This window comes from Alosa alosa, chromosome 4 (genome assembly GCF_017589495.1).
Source record: "Alosa alosa isolate M-15738 ecotype Scorff River chromosome 4, AALO_Geno_1.1, whole genome shotgun sequence".
Classification (NCBI taxonomy): Eukaryota; Metazoa; Chordata; class Actinopteri; order Clupeiformes; family Clupeidae; genus Alosa; species Alosa alosa.
Genome location: NC_063192.1, coordinates 6,994,038 through 7,011,706, shown reverse-complemented (window position 1 = coordinate 7,011,706; position 17,669 = coordinate 6,994,038). Strand labels below are relative to the sequence as shown.

The 17,669-nt window shown below is 40.8% G+C and overlaps 1 protein-coding gene across 3 annotated transcripts in view; it reads left to right on the top strand.

Moving 5' to 3' along the window:
- The window catches only part of LOC125292838, a 56,824-nt gene that overhangs the window by 28,788 nt on the left and 10,367 nt on the right, over positions 1-17,669 (top strand). The window contains exons 1-4 of one of the 3 annotated variants that reach the window (XM_048240293.1): positions 2,646-2,736; positions 4,479-4,592; positions 5,002-5,064; positions 5,616-5,786. In XM_048240293.1, the coding sequence (XP_048096250.1) occupies positions 2,695-2,736; positions 4,479-4,592; positions 5,002-5,064; positions 5,616-5,786 (390 nt within the window). In that variant the 5' untranslated portion in view covers positions 2,646-2,694. Of the gene's footprint in view, positions 1-2,645; positions 2,737-2,889; positions 2,921-4,478; positions 4,593-5,001; positions 5,065-5,615; positions 5,787-17,669 lie in introns of those variants that run through there. The other 2 variants (XM_048240295.1, XM_048240294.1) reach the window with 2 other exon arrangements.

Below are 17,669 nucleotides of genomic sequence, written 5' to 3'. Positions count from 1 at the left end.
AAAAACTCATGTCGTAGGCTACGGCCCGGTTAAGGAATGTCCCGGGCCGCGGCCCGGTGGTTGGGGACCGCTGTGCTACGGGACATGCCCATTAAAACGTTGTATTAGTTTATTAAGAAAATGACACCGTAGATGTGAAAGCAGCACATCCTAGCCCGGTATAAATGTCCATGTCTACTCATCATTAGTGTAATGCATTCAGAGGACGTGATTTCATACATGCGTGAAAATATGAGGTGAGTGAAGTTGATTGTGTAGTTGTAGATCAAGTCATTAATTCGTGTTCATTTTCCGTCTACCTCTCCTAGCAACGCTGAGACTTACAGGATGTAATAGCATACCAAATCGCGCTTCATGTTTTTTTTACCATCGCGGAAATATAAACGTTGCGCGCATAACGCCGCGGTGACCATTACAGGACGTCCTCTTAAAGTCTCGTGGACGTCTTTTAGACCTCCCAAACAGAGGTCCGTGGGACGTAAAGGGAACCCTACACAATTTCGAGGAGGTGACGTTCGCCAGGGGACCTTTGGGGGACGTCGCCAGGACTTTATTTTGTTTACTGGGATGCCGGTCCAAGCTCTGTGATATGCCTGTATAAGTGTAATAGTTTTAAAATCAGTATTCAAATGACTAAATATTTTAGCTACTAGTAATTTTGCAGATTATAAAATACTAAACATTATTAAAAATATTTTATATTTAGATTCCAAAATATATGAAATGGAAACATAAACCATCATTTTCCATGTATGTTTGTGTGTGTGTGTGTGTGTGGCTAGGATGGCCACGGGTGTGAATGATCACACTATATTCAATATTACTGATGACATGAAGGTGGTGGGAGCTAGAGGTCTGCGCGGGACTGATTTTTCAGTCCCGCTCCCGCAATATTCTGTCCCGCTCCCGCATAAATGTGTCATTTTTAGTCCCGCTCCCACCCGCATCTGTAACATGATGTCCCGCTCCCGCCCGCTAAAGCCCGCATGCAGGAGGGATAGCCTATTCAGTTTTTCTTTCTGTCTCACGAAAGGAGCACACACACCTGAGAAAGACTCCAGATGTCAGTTTCTTGGTTCTGAATGTAGGCTAACAACTGAAGTAGGCCTAGGCCTAGTCTGGTGCCCTCTTCCTCTGTCATGCTTTCGATTTTTGAGTTTTGACAATGAGCAGCAGGAACAAATTGAACCCACGTAAACGACAATATAGGCTATAGGCCTGCTATCCGTCAGTTACGCTTAAACCCCGTTTTTTAATGCTGCCTAACAGAACATCCAGCTAAACTATAGTTATGAACAGTACTTTAAGCATTTCCATATTTAATTTTACGCACATATTTAATTTGCGGGAATGCAGTGAATCATCGGTTTGTCCCACACCCGCGAACGCACCTCTCTCATCCCGCCCGCTCCAGCAAAGAGCTTTCAAAAGTTGTCCCGCGCCGCACTCTTTTGCGTCGGGACCCGCGGGTTTACCGCGGGAGTGCAGACCTCTAGTGGGAGCCCCCAAATCAAATTTTTTAAAAGTATCATTCTTGACTTGGTATTGGTATAGAGACGGTATAGAATAATTTTGGTATCATAACAAAACTTGTCTCCTGTATATTAAGGAAGAGCATTTATTTATTTATTTACGATACATCATTCATTCACAAAGAAAATTGGTGTCCTCAAAAGTTGGATTTTTTCCTAATTTTTTCAATCAAGGCATTACGATCAAATTCCAAAAGATGATTTTTTTATTCCTCTTTTTAGTCAACTTTAGCATGGGTGTGTAAACTTATGAACTCAACTAACTTTCCTTTGTTTCTGTCTATTATTTGGAAGGTCAGCTTTGGTTTGGATGTGCATTTAATAAGTTTTTTTTTTGTTGTAAAAAGCAACTAACCATGTCTGAGGGTCCACAACCTTTCAAGCAGCACTGTACAGTATGTATAAAGCTTTATTACATGAGAAAATTTAACATTGTAAAATAAAATGTGTAAAATGAATACAAGCCAAAATAGAATGTACTCCAAAATTATATTTGTTACTTTTTATAGAAGGAACATCTGAAGAATTCAGATGGAAAAGCCTCTAAACGCCACCTCCATCAAAAATGAGATAACGATGAGAGTGAATGCTGTCTACAGATAGTATACGTTAATCAAATAATTTAGCTTCAAAACCCGCTAAATACCACTCTCTTCCTGGTCTGAAATATCAATTTGTAGGCAAAAACCTGATAAAAAAAAAAGCCAATTTAAGAGAAAACTGTCAGATGGATTTAGAGGCTTTTGCATCTGAACTCTTTATCTGGTATTTCCTGAAGTCTAATGTTGTAAAATGCCTGAAACTTTGGTGTGTAAATGCCAGAGCGAAGAGGTGTGGTTGGGAGTGAGAGGGAAGAGGGAGAGGAAAACCGGCAGCAGAGAGAAACACGAGGGGCGCGCACACACACACACACACACACAGAGGAGGTGAGAGAGGGCAGGAGGGAAAAGCACAAGAGAGGAAACCCTCTATCCAATCTATTTTAAAACAGCCACAATGGACACTTAACCATCAGTGACAGCCTGCAAGTTCAGCTGAGACAAACTGGGAAATCTTACCTCTATTGAATAAAAAAAAAAACTAAAAGAAAAAAAAAAACTTTGCTTGGTCCGATGCATCCAGCTACAGACTTCGACCTTTGCTGAGTCTAGCAAGGAGCCTGATGACCACCACCAAGCTTTACCAAATTTTACACAACGCCCAGGTACGACGCTCGTATAACCGTTACTCTCATTCAAGGGTCGGCAAGTCAAACTGTCACAATGTGACGTGAAGGATTTCTTTTCACAATTTTTTTGTTCTCAACCAAGGAGGTTTTCAAGTCTTCCCTATTCCTTTTATGGCCAGGATTGTCATTGTATAAGCTGACACATTTGCTATCAGAGCAGGTAAGATAGTGCTACTGTATTTACTTTAATCCAGAAAATATTCACCTTTTTGGACAAACTACAGGGTCTGCAGGTCGTATGATCATGTAGTACTTCACTGGTCATGACTACTGGGGAAAGTTTGAGCAAGTATTCAATCAATTGTTTATGCATGCTGATTCATTTCCATGTTCATGTTTGCATGTCTGAAAGTTATTTAAGCTGTAACATATTGGCAAGTGCACCAAATGTGGTGTTTGGTCTTCTCTCCTGGCAATCATCCATCTTCCACCACAGGGAGAAGGCTCTGAACAAAAATTGGAAACAGAGTTCCCAGATTGGATGCTGAATCTAAACTACCCTGCTATATCCACTCTCGAACAAGCAAAGACAAAAAACAGATCACTTTCCATCTGATTCTGTTTGAAGACCATGTTATGAAAATATAACCAAAATTTCACTGGCTTTGTTCTCAACTACATTTTTAACATTACTGATCCTAAATCAACCAGTCTCTTTATTAATTTCTAATTTAAAAAGCAGGGATATAAAATGTGTCATATTGTCAACAATAGTGATTCTTGCATTTTTATCAACAATTTTATATGTTTTCAATTAGGCAGACCAAAAGAGAACTTGTGATGACAAAGGCAAGCCAGTATGAACATTAACACTTCCACAATTTGTTTAAAACACTTTATTTCACTTGCTTGACTAATCCATCCATCTATTTTGCACCATAGCCCCTGGTTATCAGCAGATGGTAAAATAAAACAGATACAAATATTTAGTTCCTTTTACTGGTACCAGTAGTCTTTCACAATGGTGAAAACACCATACCACAGGTGAGAAATAAAATATTATTTCTGAAGCATTAATCTAAAATAACTTTTCATGAGTAACTGTCATCTGCATGTTAGGTTGTGTTTGGAACAATGGATGACAACTGGTTGAGTAACTGAAAAAAGCTGAAGTGTGTGTCTATCGTCTTAAATTGCATCCAAACCACTGTGATCTTTGAATGAGAATAGCAACTGCTGTGTACTTATTCCACTCAGACTAATAGGGCATTGGCAGATCCGTATTTTCTTTCGTATTTATTAACAGTCATACTGTGAGACACGTTCGTCCAAGAGCTAGAATGACCAGCTGAAAAGACATTACAAAGGATCCATAGTTTGTCATAGCTAAAAACAATTATCCTCATAATGTTAGGAAGTAAAAACAAGGTTGTCTCACTTCAGTCTAGTCTTCAAATCAGATGTAGGGCCTACCTGGCAGGTTGAATGCATGTCTGCTTTCCAAATATTTGTAACAGCTCCAACTTGTTTTCAGTTTCACATACACAATAAAAACGCTGTCAATATTACATGTTTTAGAAGTAGAAGTGTAAAATAATGCAATAGTAAATTCTAGTACAGTATGAAGGAGCAACTGAATAACACTACAAAGTGTAATGAAAAGGATTACAGTATTTTACATGTTTGCCCACTTTTTGGTGAGAAACTATAGAACACTGTACAACAGAACCAATTGACACACTGTAAGTCACTAGCAAAACTTTCCATCTTGTGTTCAGGTGAAGACTTTGTGTGTTCTAATGCTGCTGTGTGTCAACCTTGCCATGGGGGATGTCCGTGGCCCATGTAGGCACTCCCTGACCAAAGACCATCTGCTTCATATCAAAAGTCTGGTAAGCACTGCCAAACACCAATACAAGAAAACTTAGAATGCAAATGTGCTAGCACATGACTCAGGTAACTGTAAAAGGATATGAAACACAATCCATTTCTTGAAATCGTTCAAAACTATTGGTCATGAATTGTAGCTCTAAATCTCTTCATAATAGTCTGTACTCTCGGCTGATCGGTTCTCTCTGTGCAGCCATAGTCTGATGTTCTTGATAAAGGACTAATCCTGGATAAAAACTTGTTTACAGCCCATGCTTTCCAAAAAAACGCTTTCAGTGAATAATTCTTTCAAAACAAAATCTAGTAAAACAGATGACATACTTGCCTGAGGAAGCAACCATCAAAACAGAAAATCGTCAGTCAATCAGAAAAAGGCCAGAATCCTACTTCACATTTCCTTTACCCGTACAGATCAACAACCAGCTGCAAAGTGGATGTTTCATTACCTACACATTCATTGAAAGGGGGAGCTTGGTAAGTGAATGAAAGCCCAGCATAAAGGCATATAATTACATTTACATCATGTTTTCATTTTTATTTACTGCTCTGATCTCAGTAAATCCTAATCAAAGTATTTAAATGCCTCTTTCAATCTCATAAAATGCCTTCATTACCTATGTCCTACCTGATCTTCTGTCTTAAGAAAAAATATTAAAGGTGCTATATGTAAGAACAACCATTACTGTCCAAAATCAAAACATTTGAGAGCATTAGTCAGCTAATCCGGCAATCCAAATGCTACTAGCTGTGTGATTGGTGGAGGGTGGCGCAGCAGGCCAAAACACAACCTCAAAACATTAATTGAATTATGAATATCCTGGCTGTACCATTGTTGTTAGTGAAGCCAGTGTTTGAAAATAACATGTTGCTTTAATCTCTGATGCCATATTATGGTCATTTTATGATTTATTACAATAAATGTCTTACATAGCACCTTTAAATACATTATCTCCTGACTCCATCACAAGCTACTTATGTTGTTTGATTGGCTCCTAATCTGCCTTTTTTGTTTCCCTGTCTGTCAGAGTAAGGTGTGCTACATCAAGGCAGCCCTGCCCTGGGCACTTGAGCTGCTCAGTGCAAATTTCCACTATGTCTCAAGCTCAGAGAACGGGCAGAATGTGCGTGCCCTAAAAGGATTAATCCTCAATATCTACTCCCAGCAATGTGCACCCGTCATCAATGAGGAGGTAGAGGTGAGTGTCTGCTTTTTAATTAAATTGAATAGATACCAACTGCCTATATGCCAGGCTCCTCCAGGAAGGCTTTTCAGCAAGCATATACATTTTCGATGGACTGTCACTTGTGTTTTAGCAGCTAGTGAAAGAGCATGTTAAAATGCTGAAGGATTTATGTGTGCGTCAAAGTTGAATAAAGAGTTGCCCTGTTATCCTGCATAAACAAGATATTTAGTGTCTGAGAGAACATGAAAGGAGCAGAATATAACAGAAGATGCTGTTATACTGATGCTACATCTAAAATATATTGCTTGTTGAAGAGCCTTCCGTGGCATTTAAGTCCACCAAGTTTCAGTCTACCTGCATTTTTGTGAGGTCACAGTGACCTTTATCCTTGACATTTAGTATGTGACGTTTAGAATGGGACATACGAAGACCTATGTAGATGTACGAGTATGTACAAGTAATGGACAACCCAAAAACACAATGGCAAAAGTTAGCATGCAAACCAGCTAGCTTTGGACAGTGCTCTCTTGTAACACTCAACAACTCGTTGACGGACAACTTGCTGGTTGATGAGTATGTCACACTACAAGACTGTTTCAGAATCATTCCCAACCTTCATATTTGGGACCCACACTGGAAGTTTCTCAAAATAATGCCAAAACAAAGCTGAAAACATGTCTGAACCTGGCATAAAGCCGTAAATTCACTTTGCAGTACTGCAAAGAATGTGTGAGAATGTGTGTCCTGCTTGGCAAATTTGGTGGATTTATTGGCTACATAGGTTTCAGAGATCTTCAGAGAGAGTCCTTCAAGAATGATTCAGAAAAACTACAGTATATGAAGTGCACTGTGACACTGTAACTGCAAAAGGCGCACAAAAACAGCTGTTTTAGCTTTACCACACAAGTTTGTTGTTAGTGATTTAAAAAGGTTTTACCCATACACAAAACTGTGTTTGCCATTTGACACAAGGGTTGGACTTTAAAAAGGGATTATTGAGTTTAGCAGATCATCATTACCAGACCATCATTATCCGTCATTATGTCATAATCATTGGTTGAAAGGATATTCAAAACACACCCATGACTGATTAAGAAACATAAGAACAACAACCCTTTTGTGCCCAGCTCTTGATCACAAAAAAATCACGGAATTCAATTAGCGAATGTGGACTGGACACGCCTTAAATGTCTTTAAACTTTGTGCCTCTAACCAGACGTTTCAGATCACTAGTAGGGGAGATTAGTGAAAAATCGTTACAAGGATACAAGGATACAAGGAAGTTTATTGTCACATGCATATAGTTACTGGAAGTAAGAAATGCAGTGAAATTATGTCTGGTGTCAGCCTATTTGTGCAAAGTGGGGTAAAAAAGTGCAGTAGAAGAGGGGTTTAGTAGATTAAGTGGCAAGGGCTGCATAAGGTGGGGAGGATTGGAATGGGGGGGGGCACCAACAAGGAGCACCCTAAGAGCAACAGGGGCAAGGAAAAACTCCCTTACCAAGGAAGAAACCTTGGGCAGATCCACGGCTCAAGGGGCTAACCCAACTGCCAGGGTCTTGGTGTGTGTGTTGGGGGATGACAGGGGAGATAGGATAGTGTGCTGTGTATGTGGGGAGAGGGCAGTGTGCAATGTATGTTGGAGAAGCTTCCTCATGAGACAATGTGCTGTGTATTGGGGGCAGTGTGCTGTAAGTATGTTGGGGATGTGTGTTGGAGAAGCTTCCTGATGAAATAATGTGCTGTGTATGTAGGGGAGAGGGGGGCGGGCAGTGTACTGCAAGTATGGTGAAGGGACTTTTACTATTGCAAGCAGAGTACTGTATGTATGATGTATGTGAGTGATGAAGATGTGTGTGTGGGCGGGAGGGGAGTGTAGCAGTGACTGTGTGTGTAGTGTGCGTGTGGGTAGGTGGGGGCAGTGTGCTGTAAGTATGGAGAGGATGTGTGTTGGAGAAGATCCTGAAGACAATGTGCTGTGTATGTAGGGGGGCAGAGTGCAGCAAGTAGAGGAGGCTTACTGTAGCAAGCAGTGTGCTGTATGTATTTGAGGTGATGACAGTGATGATGTAAGTGTGTGTGTTTTTTGTGTGTGTGTTGGGGATGGGGGTGGGGGCAGAAAGGCTAGGCAATCAAGGACATGGGTAGATGGAGGAGAAATCAAAGATAATAAATAAAAAGTTCTATGGAGATGTGCAAAAGTTGGAGAAAGTCAGATATGTGTGTGTGTGTGTGTTTTGACGTGTGATGAAATAAGAAAATGAATAAAGGTCTATAGCATAGGGTGAGGGATGTAAAAGTGCTAAAAGTCTTGTAGGTGTGTGTGTGGGGGGGGGGGGGGGGTCATGAGTGCTGAGGAGTGAATAAGTGCAAAATCAGTATAGTGTGAGTTCAGAGTTGGGAAATGTTTGAGAGTGCTGAAGAGTGAATGTGTGCAAAGTCAGTATAGTGTGAGTTCAGAGTTCGGATGGCCTGGGGATAAAAACTTCTCCTGAGTCTCTCAGTTCTGGCTTTGTGACTACATAGGCGTCTTCTTGATTTCAGCGGTAGGAATAATCCATTGTTAGGATGAGAAGAGTCCTTCAGAATCTTTTGGGCTCTTAGGAGTACTCTTCTGGAATAGATATCTTGTAGAGCAGGGAGTTGAGTTCTTATAGTACGTTCAGCTGAGCGCACTACTCTGCAGAGTACTACAATCTCTAACTGTGGAGTTCCCATACCAGGTGATGATGCTACCAGTTAGAACACTCTCAACCGCTGAAGTGTAGAAGGCCTTCATGATGGATGTAGAAACTTTGAATTTCCTTAGCTGACGAAGGAAGTAGAGTCGTTGTCTGGACTTCTTCAGAACATATTGAGTGTTAACAGTCCATGTTAGGTCTTCAGTAATGTGGACACCAAGGTATTTAAAACTTGTGACTCTCTCTACAGGTTGCCCGCTGATCATTGGTGGGGTGTAACTGTAGTTCTGCTGCTGCCTTCTGTAATCCACTACCATTTCCTTGGTTTTATTGATATTCAGTGTCAAGCTGTTAGATTGACACCACTGTGCCACATCATCAACCTTATCCAAGTAGAGCTGTTCATTGTTGTTACTAATCAGGCCCAAGATCACTGTGTCATCTGCAAACTTGATGATGGAGGTATGACTACTGTTGGCTTTGCAGTCATGTGTGTAGATGTTGTACAGCAGTCGACTCAAAACACAGCCTTGGGGAGCACCAGTGCTGATGGTTAATGAGTCAGATGTCAGACCCCCCACTCTAACCACTTGTGAACGGTTGGTGAGGAAGTCAAATATCCAGTGACACAGGGTGGTGTTTAGTCCTAAGTACGCGGTGGATAGAAGCATGCCATTTGGTAGATATGTTCCTTGGGTGATCCTAAGACATCCTAGAAGGTGTGCCCAAAAATATCTCAAACAGGAAGTGAGTTTATAAAGAAATTGAAAAATGCTGCGCTCCCCGCCACAAAATTGGCAGCTAATTCAAAGACCACCTAAACAACCTCTTAAAAGCTTCACATATGGTATACATGTTCCTTGGGTGATCCTAAGACATCCTAGAAGGGGTGCCCCAAATTATCTCAAACAGGAAGTGAGTTTTTAAAGAAAGTGAAAAATATCACACTCTCCATCACAAAATTGGAAGCTATAATTCAAAGAGCACCTAAACAACCTCTTAAAAGCTTGAAGTTTGGTATATATATTCCTTGGTTGACCCTAAGACATCCTAGAAGGGGTGACCAAACATATCTCAAACAGGAAGTGAGATTTTGAAGAAATTTAAAATGGCCACCCATATAATTAACAGCTGATTTAGAGGCCACCAAAACAAATTGAAATTTGATATATGTCCCTTGGGTGATCCTAAGTTATCCTGGAAGATTACTCAAACGGGAAGTGCATTTTTAAAGAAATTGATAAAAGGCTGCACTGCCTATCCACGAAATTGGCAGCTTTTTCAAAGGCCAACTAAACAACCCCCTAAAAACATGAAATTAGGTATGTCTTGTAGATATGTCTTTGTTTTAAGCAGACCATACGGCTACACTATGGCTACCTATATATCCACCAACTGTCTCAAGGATACTATAAACACAGACACTCGAGCACCTCAGGCAGACCTCATAAAAAACATACAATTAAGCACAGATAGTCCCTGCAACTTCTTAAGACACAGTAAAACACCACACTAGATTACATTAGTCCTAGTCTACATACTGCATATATGCATCTATTCACATGCTCTGGCACATTGGCATAATACTGTGCAAGGCAACCCAGCATCCTGGCATCGGCACTTTCGAGAGCAGAGAGGCTCACCTTTGCTGACACATTTAAGAGGTTCTCCACATACTTTGGCTGCCTCTGGTAAAAGTGTCCATAAAGGTGTCCAAAGATCATCTAATTTAGTCAGGAGTCATTTTTCAGTAGAAGACACTGACTGGGTAGCCTGCAGACCTTTGGACCAAATGCTAGCTTGGTACACTGTTCTATTTGAATGCTGTATCAGTGCAGCCTGTGTGGGAGGGATATTTTCCGTTGAGAACATATTTGACATATTTGAGAAAACAAGTCCTTCCTGAGATCATTGACTTTTTCAAGATCCGTTTTCTTATCATAAAGAACACAAATGTACTTCTCCCGCAATGCAAGCAGTTGCTGTCATAGCAATGAAGGTATCCATTACTTCTGGAAATGGTTTCCATGCAGCCCACCCTTTAGAAGGAGTCTGCTGTTCCAGAGGTAGCCACCCCAGCATCACATAGTGCAGTTGTTCAACTACTTCCATCTAAAGGTTATCTGATTGTGTTCCATAGAGCCATCTCTATGTGTAACCCACTAAGCATCACAAACCTCTCTCTCCGTAACAGTCTGGATCACTCCACTGAACCATTTTTGTAAATGTATATAGTGGTAGGTCAAATGCCATAACTGGGACCTGGCCGGGATTTAGGTGCTTTGTCAATTGTTTTACAACATTCATGTCATGTCTGACCATGGCAAAGCCGGCAGCTTTTTCATAAAAGAGAGGAAGGAGTGAGTTTATAGCAGGTGGGTCAGACAGGTTGACTAAAGTGAAGCATCAGTTTGATTGCATACTCAGCCCACTTTTCATCCTCTGTTATTGCCCATGCTAAGTTCACCACAGGTATTGGTTTGGTCAACTTTTGGCACTAAGATGGCCTTTGGTTGACAAGTAACAGCTGGAGTTGTAGTGTATACTTCTCTGGAAGACAGAGCATACAGTATATTTCTGCGCTTTTTGAGCTGGCTGAATGTATATTTGCTCTCTAGCACCTCGGATCGGGAGGCGAGCGTGCTAGTAATTGAGCTAAAAGCCCAGGCTGCTAGTTCTCTCACCAGCACGTCAAGGTATCATGAAGGAGGTTTACTCAATGTACATACTGCACAGCTAAATACTAGCTGGCTACGTTACTGTAGTACAAATCAAAATTTTGTAGCTTCTGTAATGTTATTCCTGAAATAACGGTACAATACCCCCCAGGAAGCCCCACAGATTCACAAATGCTCACCCCAGGTGATCATGGGGATACAATTAGCCTAGGGATGCCTTTGTTTGCCTAGATTTAGCTTGATAATTGGAACCCAGCTAGTGGTTCTACATTGGCTAATGCTAACGCTAACACTGGCATAACATTTGGTCAATGAGTTGTGTCCCTATTTAGGGCTTGATCTCTGCTCATGTGGACATTTTAGCAATAAACTGTCTTTTGCAAATGATTAAGTGATTCTTCCAAAAGTTTTAAAAAATATTTATGTTATGCATACATAAATAATTAACTTCTCAGATGAGGATTAATTTGGGGAGTCATGTCATTCGGACCATTTTAAGCCTGTTTTCCCCCCTTTAAAGCTGTATAAAAGGCATGTAAGATTATTTTCATGGGTTATCTTGCACATATTATTTGTTAACCATATATATATATATCAGTGTTTCCCACAGAATAGGATTCAATTTGTGGCGGTAGCTGACTTGGACAGGGGGGCTAAGCATGCTAAATTCGACATCCAAACAGTATTCTAATGTTAGCTATGAGATACTGCTTGATTGCATAACTTAACTTAGTTTAGTCTCTTCAATGTAGCCTACTATGTTGTGATAAGACCTTAGCAGAGTTAACTTCAATGCTAGGAGAGAGAGCGGGGCGGGGTAAGGAAAGGCTGCGTACTTAAAATGCGCAGCTCAATGGCAATGCAAGGATTTGATTTCAATTAAATTAAATTAAACATAGAATATTAATCTGTGGCGGCCGATTTGGATTTCATGGCGCCCCGCCACAGATTAGTCAATGTATGGGAAACACTATATATATATATATATATCTATATATATATATATCAAATGTAAAATAATAAAGTAGCAGAATAAACCAAGATCCTTTGTGTTTGCATTTTAAAAGATTATTTTGCAATAACGAGGAAACAAAACCGGGCAGCCCTCTTATTCCATCCACAACCAGCAGCTCAAATTTAATACCATATCCTAGAGACCTACCAATAATATCTTAGAAATACCATATCCTAGAGACCATGTTATTATTCCTAGCCTGCTCAAATTTAGTAGGATCGAAGACAAACATGTTCTCAGTATGACTGGACCATTAAAAGTTTATACTGCATGTCCATTTATTTTACATAAAGCCTAAATTTGGAGCAAAGTGCAAAACTAGTGATATTGAGGGTCTAGTAAAATCATTTTTGTACCCACATGGCATCAATCAGTATTTTATCTGCAAACTTATATGCTTTTGTTAATGTTGAGGCAATATTTGAGGTCTCCATAACAAATGCACATGTATTAAGGATAAAACTAGGTGTGATTGTATTTTTTGGTGATTTTCATAGGTACCATAGGTTTCATACCACTAAAATGGTATGTGGGGTAGCTAGTACAAACACAAAAATCAATGTGGAAATAGCTCACTTTATAGTCATTTTGTGTATGAAGTGCCAATGATGTTCCATGTTCTATTCATAGATAAATAGACTTACTTGGTTACATTGTATACTTTTGCTTTTTCATTCTTGTCCCTGAGGTAAAACAATGATTTTTATCTATGACTCTTTATATCTATGGTACAACATTGGCACTTTGTACACCTAAATGCCCATACACTGAGCTACTTCCACATAGATTTTCAGGTGTCTACTAGCTACCACACATACCATTTTAATCCTATGGGGGGAAAAAACACAACCTTCCCTTGTTTAATCCTTAAAATCTTCAAGCCCATATTATATGTGGAGAGCTCAAATATTGGCACAACGTTAATAAAGTTACCTTATTCACCTGGTGGCAAGTGTACCCTGTAGCCTCGTTCTGGCCGCTGGGTGAATAGGGCGAATTGTGGCTCTTTTCGAAATGGTAAAAAATGCTAACTTTTCAGATATCTAACAGGGACAGGGAAACAAGTGCTGTTCGAAACCAATCTAACTTTCTTTTCCTGCCTTCTAAGATATATTATAACTATAAATAAGCCTTGTATGGGAAAGGGCATTGTAGAGTTGTCTAATGCAGGGAGGAAGTGGAACCCAGAACAGGCAGTTAGGCAAGCTCAATCAGCATTGAGGCATAGGGATATAATGGGCCATGTGCAGCATGGGTGGGGGTGTTTAGGGTTGGACGCAAGTAAACCCTTGTGGAGCAAGGCTTCTGCAGGAGAAAAGAGGAAAATGGTAGTGGAGGAAATGCATACACAGGAGGAGACTGTAAGATGTACAGTACTAAGGCAATGTCACAGGCAAAACAAGGGCAGTGGGTGAACTGGGAAAAAATGGAAAAAAGACAGATTAGATGGAAAGATCTATGGGGCATGAAAGCTGGTAGGATCAGAATTTATGTTAGGTGCTACGTATGATGTGCTCCCAAGAACTTACGTCAATGGTTTGGCGAGAATGATAAATGCACACTTTGTTCGTGTGTGGGCAGCCTCCACCATATCCTATCAGGGTGCAAGGTCAGTCTCACCCAGGGGCGGTATACGTGGCGTCACAACCAGGTATTGAAATGTTTGGCAGTGGCAATTGAGGATAAACAGAGAGAAGTCAATTCATTAGCAACTAGTAAAGGGGTTAGGCCTCGTTCCGTGAAGGCCAGGTGTAAAACCGGCCAGTTGGAAAATGGAGCGGGGCTGGGAAATGAAAGTTGATCTTGGCCAGCAGATGGCAGTACCTCCACATATAGTGAGCACTAGATTAAGACCGAATTTACTTCTGTGGTCGGATTCAGAGAAGACAGAGTGGAAGAGGCCAATGAGCTGAAGAGAACGAAATTAATTGAAATAGCAGAGGAGGCAGCCCAGCGAGGTTGGAGTGTGCCACTAAGGCCTATTGAAATCGGTGCACGAGAGTTTGTGGCCAGATCTCCTATTGGCTTGCTGTCTGAATTGGGCATTTGTAGACAAAGTCTAAGGCAAGTGGTTAGTAACATGTCCTAGCTGAACAAGCAAGTGAATGGTTGTGGGTAAGGAGAAGTTACACTTCCTGGGGCCCAAGCTAAGGTAAGCTAACTGGCTCATTTGTTTTGTGTTTGTGACGGACCGTGGCTTGGTCAATGGTGGTTGGTTATGGTTTTTTAGGGTTATGGTTCAGTCTACATCAACAGGACAGACCAACTTAACCAACTTAGACCATGTCTTAAGAGTGTTTTTGGATATGTTATTGTGGTAATATGGTGGCAACATGGGGCGTAAGTTAACTGGCTCATTTGTTTTGTGTTTGTGATGGACTGTGCCTAGGTCGATGGTGGTTGGTTAGGGTTTTTAGGGTTATGGTTCAGTCCACATCAACGGGACGGACCAACCCAACCAACCTAGACCATGCCTGGTTAAGAGTACCTTGTAGGCCTGCACGATTCGGGGAAAAATATGAATCATAATGTTTTAGCTTAGAATTGATATCACGATTCTCTGCCACGATTTTTTTTCTCACAAAGTGTAATGTTTATTGCACACATAAACCATAACAAAACAAAACAAATTAGCAGTATTAGCAGCAAGTACAGTATTAAAAAACAGAATGATTTCTTAGCACACTCTTGAACAGCTTGCCTTTTAGAGAATTAACATTCAACTGGCCATGTAGTTCGGTTTGAGACTGAGTGGTTGGCTGATTCTCGTCACTAGTACCCAATGTTTTTTGCAGTAGCCTACCCTAGGCTACAGAACATTTCTTAAAAGGGAGAGCATTGCAGCGCTGGGGAGCGCTTTAAAACTCACAGAAGAAAGTAGTAGCGTTTGTGATGCAGTCGGCTCGTAAACTTAAATGAGAATCGAAGTCATTTAAAAATTAAATCGCTCACAGGGGTGAATCGAGATTGCGATTTTATAACGATTTATCGTGCAGGCCTAGTATCTTGGATATTGGATATTTCAATGCGGTAATAGAGCTGCACAGTCCTAACCTGGCAATAGCCAGATGAATTTCGCTCCGCCTAGCTCCACTCATCCATCTGGAACCGATCCATTGAAGTGTTGCTTCAGAAGGCTGGGCCTAATCAAAAAATGCTTGCATATGATTGAATAAGCCACTTGTCCGTCATCTATTGACGTGCTACTTCAACCACTCACATCGAAGCCAACCCGTGACGCTAATAACAGACTCACAGTCGCTTCTACGCTATGTCACATCTATGAAACTCCCCGCCCTCGCGCCCTGATTGGCTAAACCATAAAGTTGGTTGGAGAAATCACTCTCAATGGAAGAGGTCCCAGATGGATGTGAGTGAAGCTAGGCGGAGCTAAGCGGAACGACATTCATCTGGCTAGGGTCAGGTTAGCACAGTCCCGCCCACAGCCAATGCCGGATGTAAAAATTCGGTATATTGTTGTGGTGATTATAAAATTGTGGTATAAGCCATAAAAACTTAACTGCATAAGGTAGACTTAAAACCAGCTACGGCTGTACTAAGCGATTGTATATGCTCATATAGACGCCAAAAGTTCATGGGGCACTAACCTTGTTTTGAGATAAATGCCTTTTATTCGCGATCTCTTGGATAAGTACTTCATTACCCACAATCCTGAACAATCCCACAATGATGCCTCTGATTGGTGGAAAGGCCGTTATGGTCATAGTTTGAAACTTTCTCTGCGAAAAATATTGACAAAGATGGTGGAGTCTTTTACTGCCTATGGCGAAAATCTTAATGTGATTAAAAACTTTCTTGACGAATATTAGTACTTGTATCAACAAGGATTGGGGTTTATACATCACACGAACTTAGTCAGGGCCAATACACTATCAAATAGACCACTGTAAATGTTAGTTTAAACACTCAAACATTTCAGGTAGCCGACAGGCTAACCTTTAGCATTTCCGACATTGTATGCCATTACATAATGCAGCTAACATTAGCCTACATGCTGCAACACAGGTATGAAATATATTATGTTTTAGTGAGTGTCCAAAGGGGTGAAAGCCACTTTAAATCGGGTCACATTATTGACTGTTGAGTGTCCGAGAGTCAGTTTGTAAGGGCCAGCATGAGGGACAAGACCTACAAAGTTGTGGTGAGTTAAGCAGGGAGGTTGGTAACGTTAATGCTGCTAGCAGTGCTAGTTAACATTAGCTAGGCTACTGTAGCCTTCATACTGTATGATTCATATCAATCATTAACCTAGGAATACTTCGTGCATTTAATGAACATTTTGTGTAATAATTCACTGCAAATTAATAAACTGAATATGGTGGTCCAAGAGCAGACCATGCACCAGTCCATGCATCAGCCCGACTGAGCAGTGATGACGGCATAGGATGAGTCAGGTAACGTTACGAAGCACTGCCGTTAACGTTAACCGTTTTCACACACATGATGATAAATATAAAATTCAATATCAAAACACTATTATTTACACGATTATTCCTGAAATAACTGCTATTAACTGCACATTCACTATATAAAAATCACTGTTTGGAGGAAAGGGTTCCCGTGCTGTCGCCGGTTGGAAATGATTTCGCGCTGGTTTGTGCATTGCTTATATATTATTCAGTGAGGCGCGGTGGTTTATGGGATGAGTAGTTCCTTCGCTCGGAAATGAAAATATGTACACAATCTTGTACCTTTGACTTTTTTGGGATTTTCTATTCGTTTTTTCACTCGAAATGATATGTTGTATGCTTATGATTTATGCCGTAGCTGGTTAGCCTAAGACATGCTGTAAAACTCTTTAGATACGGATTTTTCCAAACGTCAATGGGACAAATGAATGGGAATCTTACATCTGGCACCTAACCGCATTTTGGCTGTGGGCGGGACTGTCCAGCTCTATATGGTGGCAGCATGGAGGGGAGTGTCTCCAGGACGCTAGTTTCACTGTTAAGCCTTCATGAGGTGTCGTTGGCCTAGCGAAACATCGGTGAATGCGGGTGCCCATTTGATAACCCCAAAGACATGCTGCATACAGTATACTGCTATTAGATGGGCCATTTGTCTTGTGTTTGTGACCATTGGTTGGCTGATTGGTGGTTAGTGCGCTTTTTTAAGTTAATTTGGGCAGGGGCTTCTGAATGTGTTTTTGGATTTTGACACAAGGGTTTATAACACCTAATACTGTGTATTAATGTAATTGTTGTAACCACTGGGGTAGGGGTGTGCATCTCTCCCTTATAAGATGATTTGATACGTATCTAGATGCATAAGCTACGATACGGTTAAGAAACAATACATTTTAATATAGAACGATTTGGTACGAATCGATACGATGTGATATGATGCAATAGGGCCCCAAAATGCAATACAGTTCTGGGGCCGTATTCACAAAGACTTTTAAGGCTAAAAGTAGCTCCTAAGTGACGAATTTAGGAGCAACTCCTAAAAATAATGGGCGTGTCACTCCTAACTTTAGGACTCCTACTTTTTTTCACTAAAA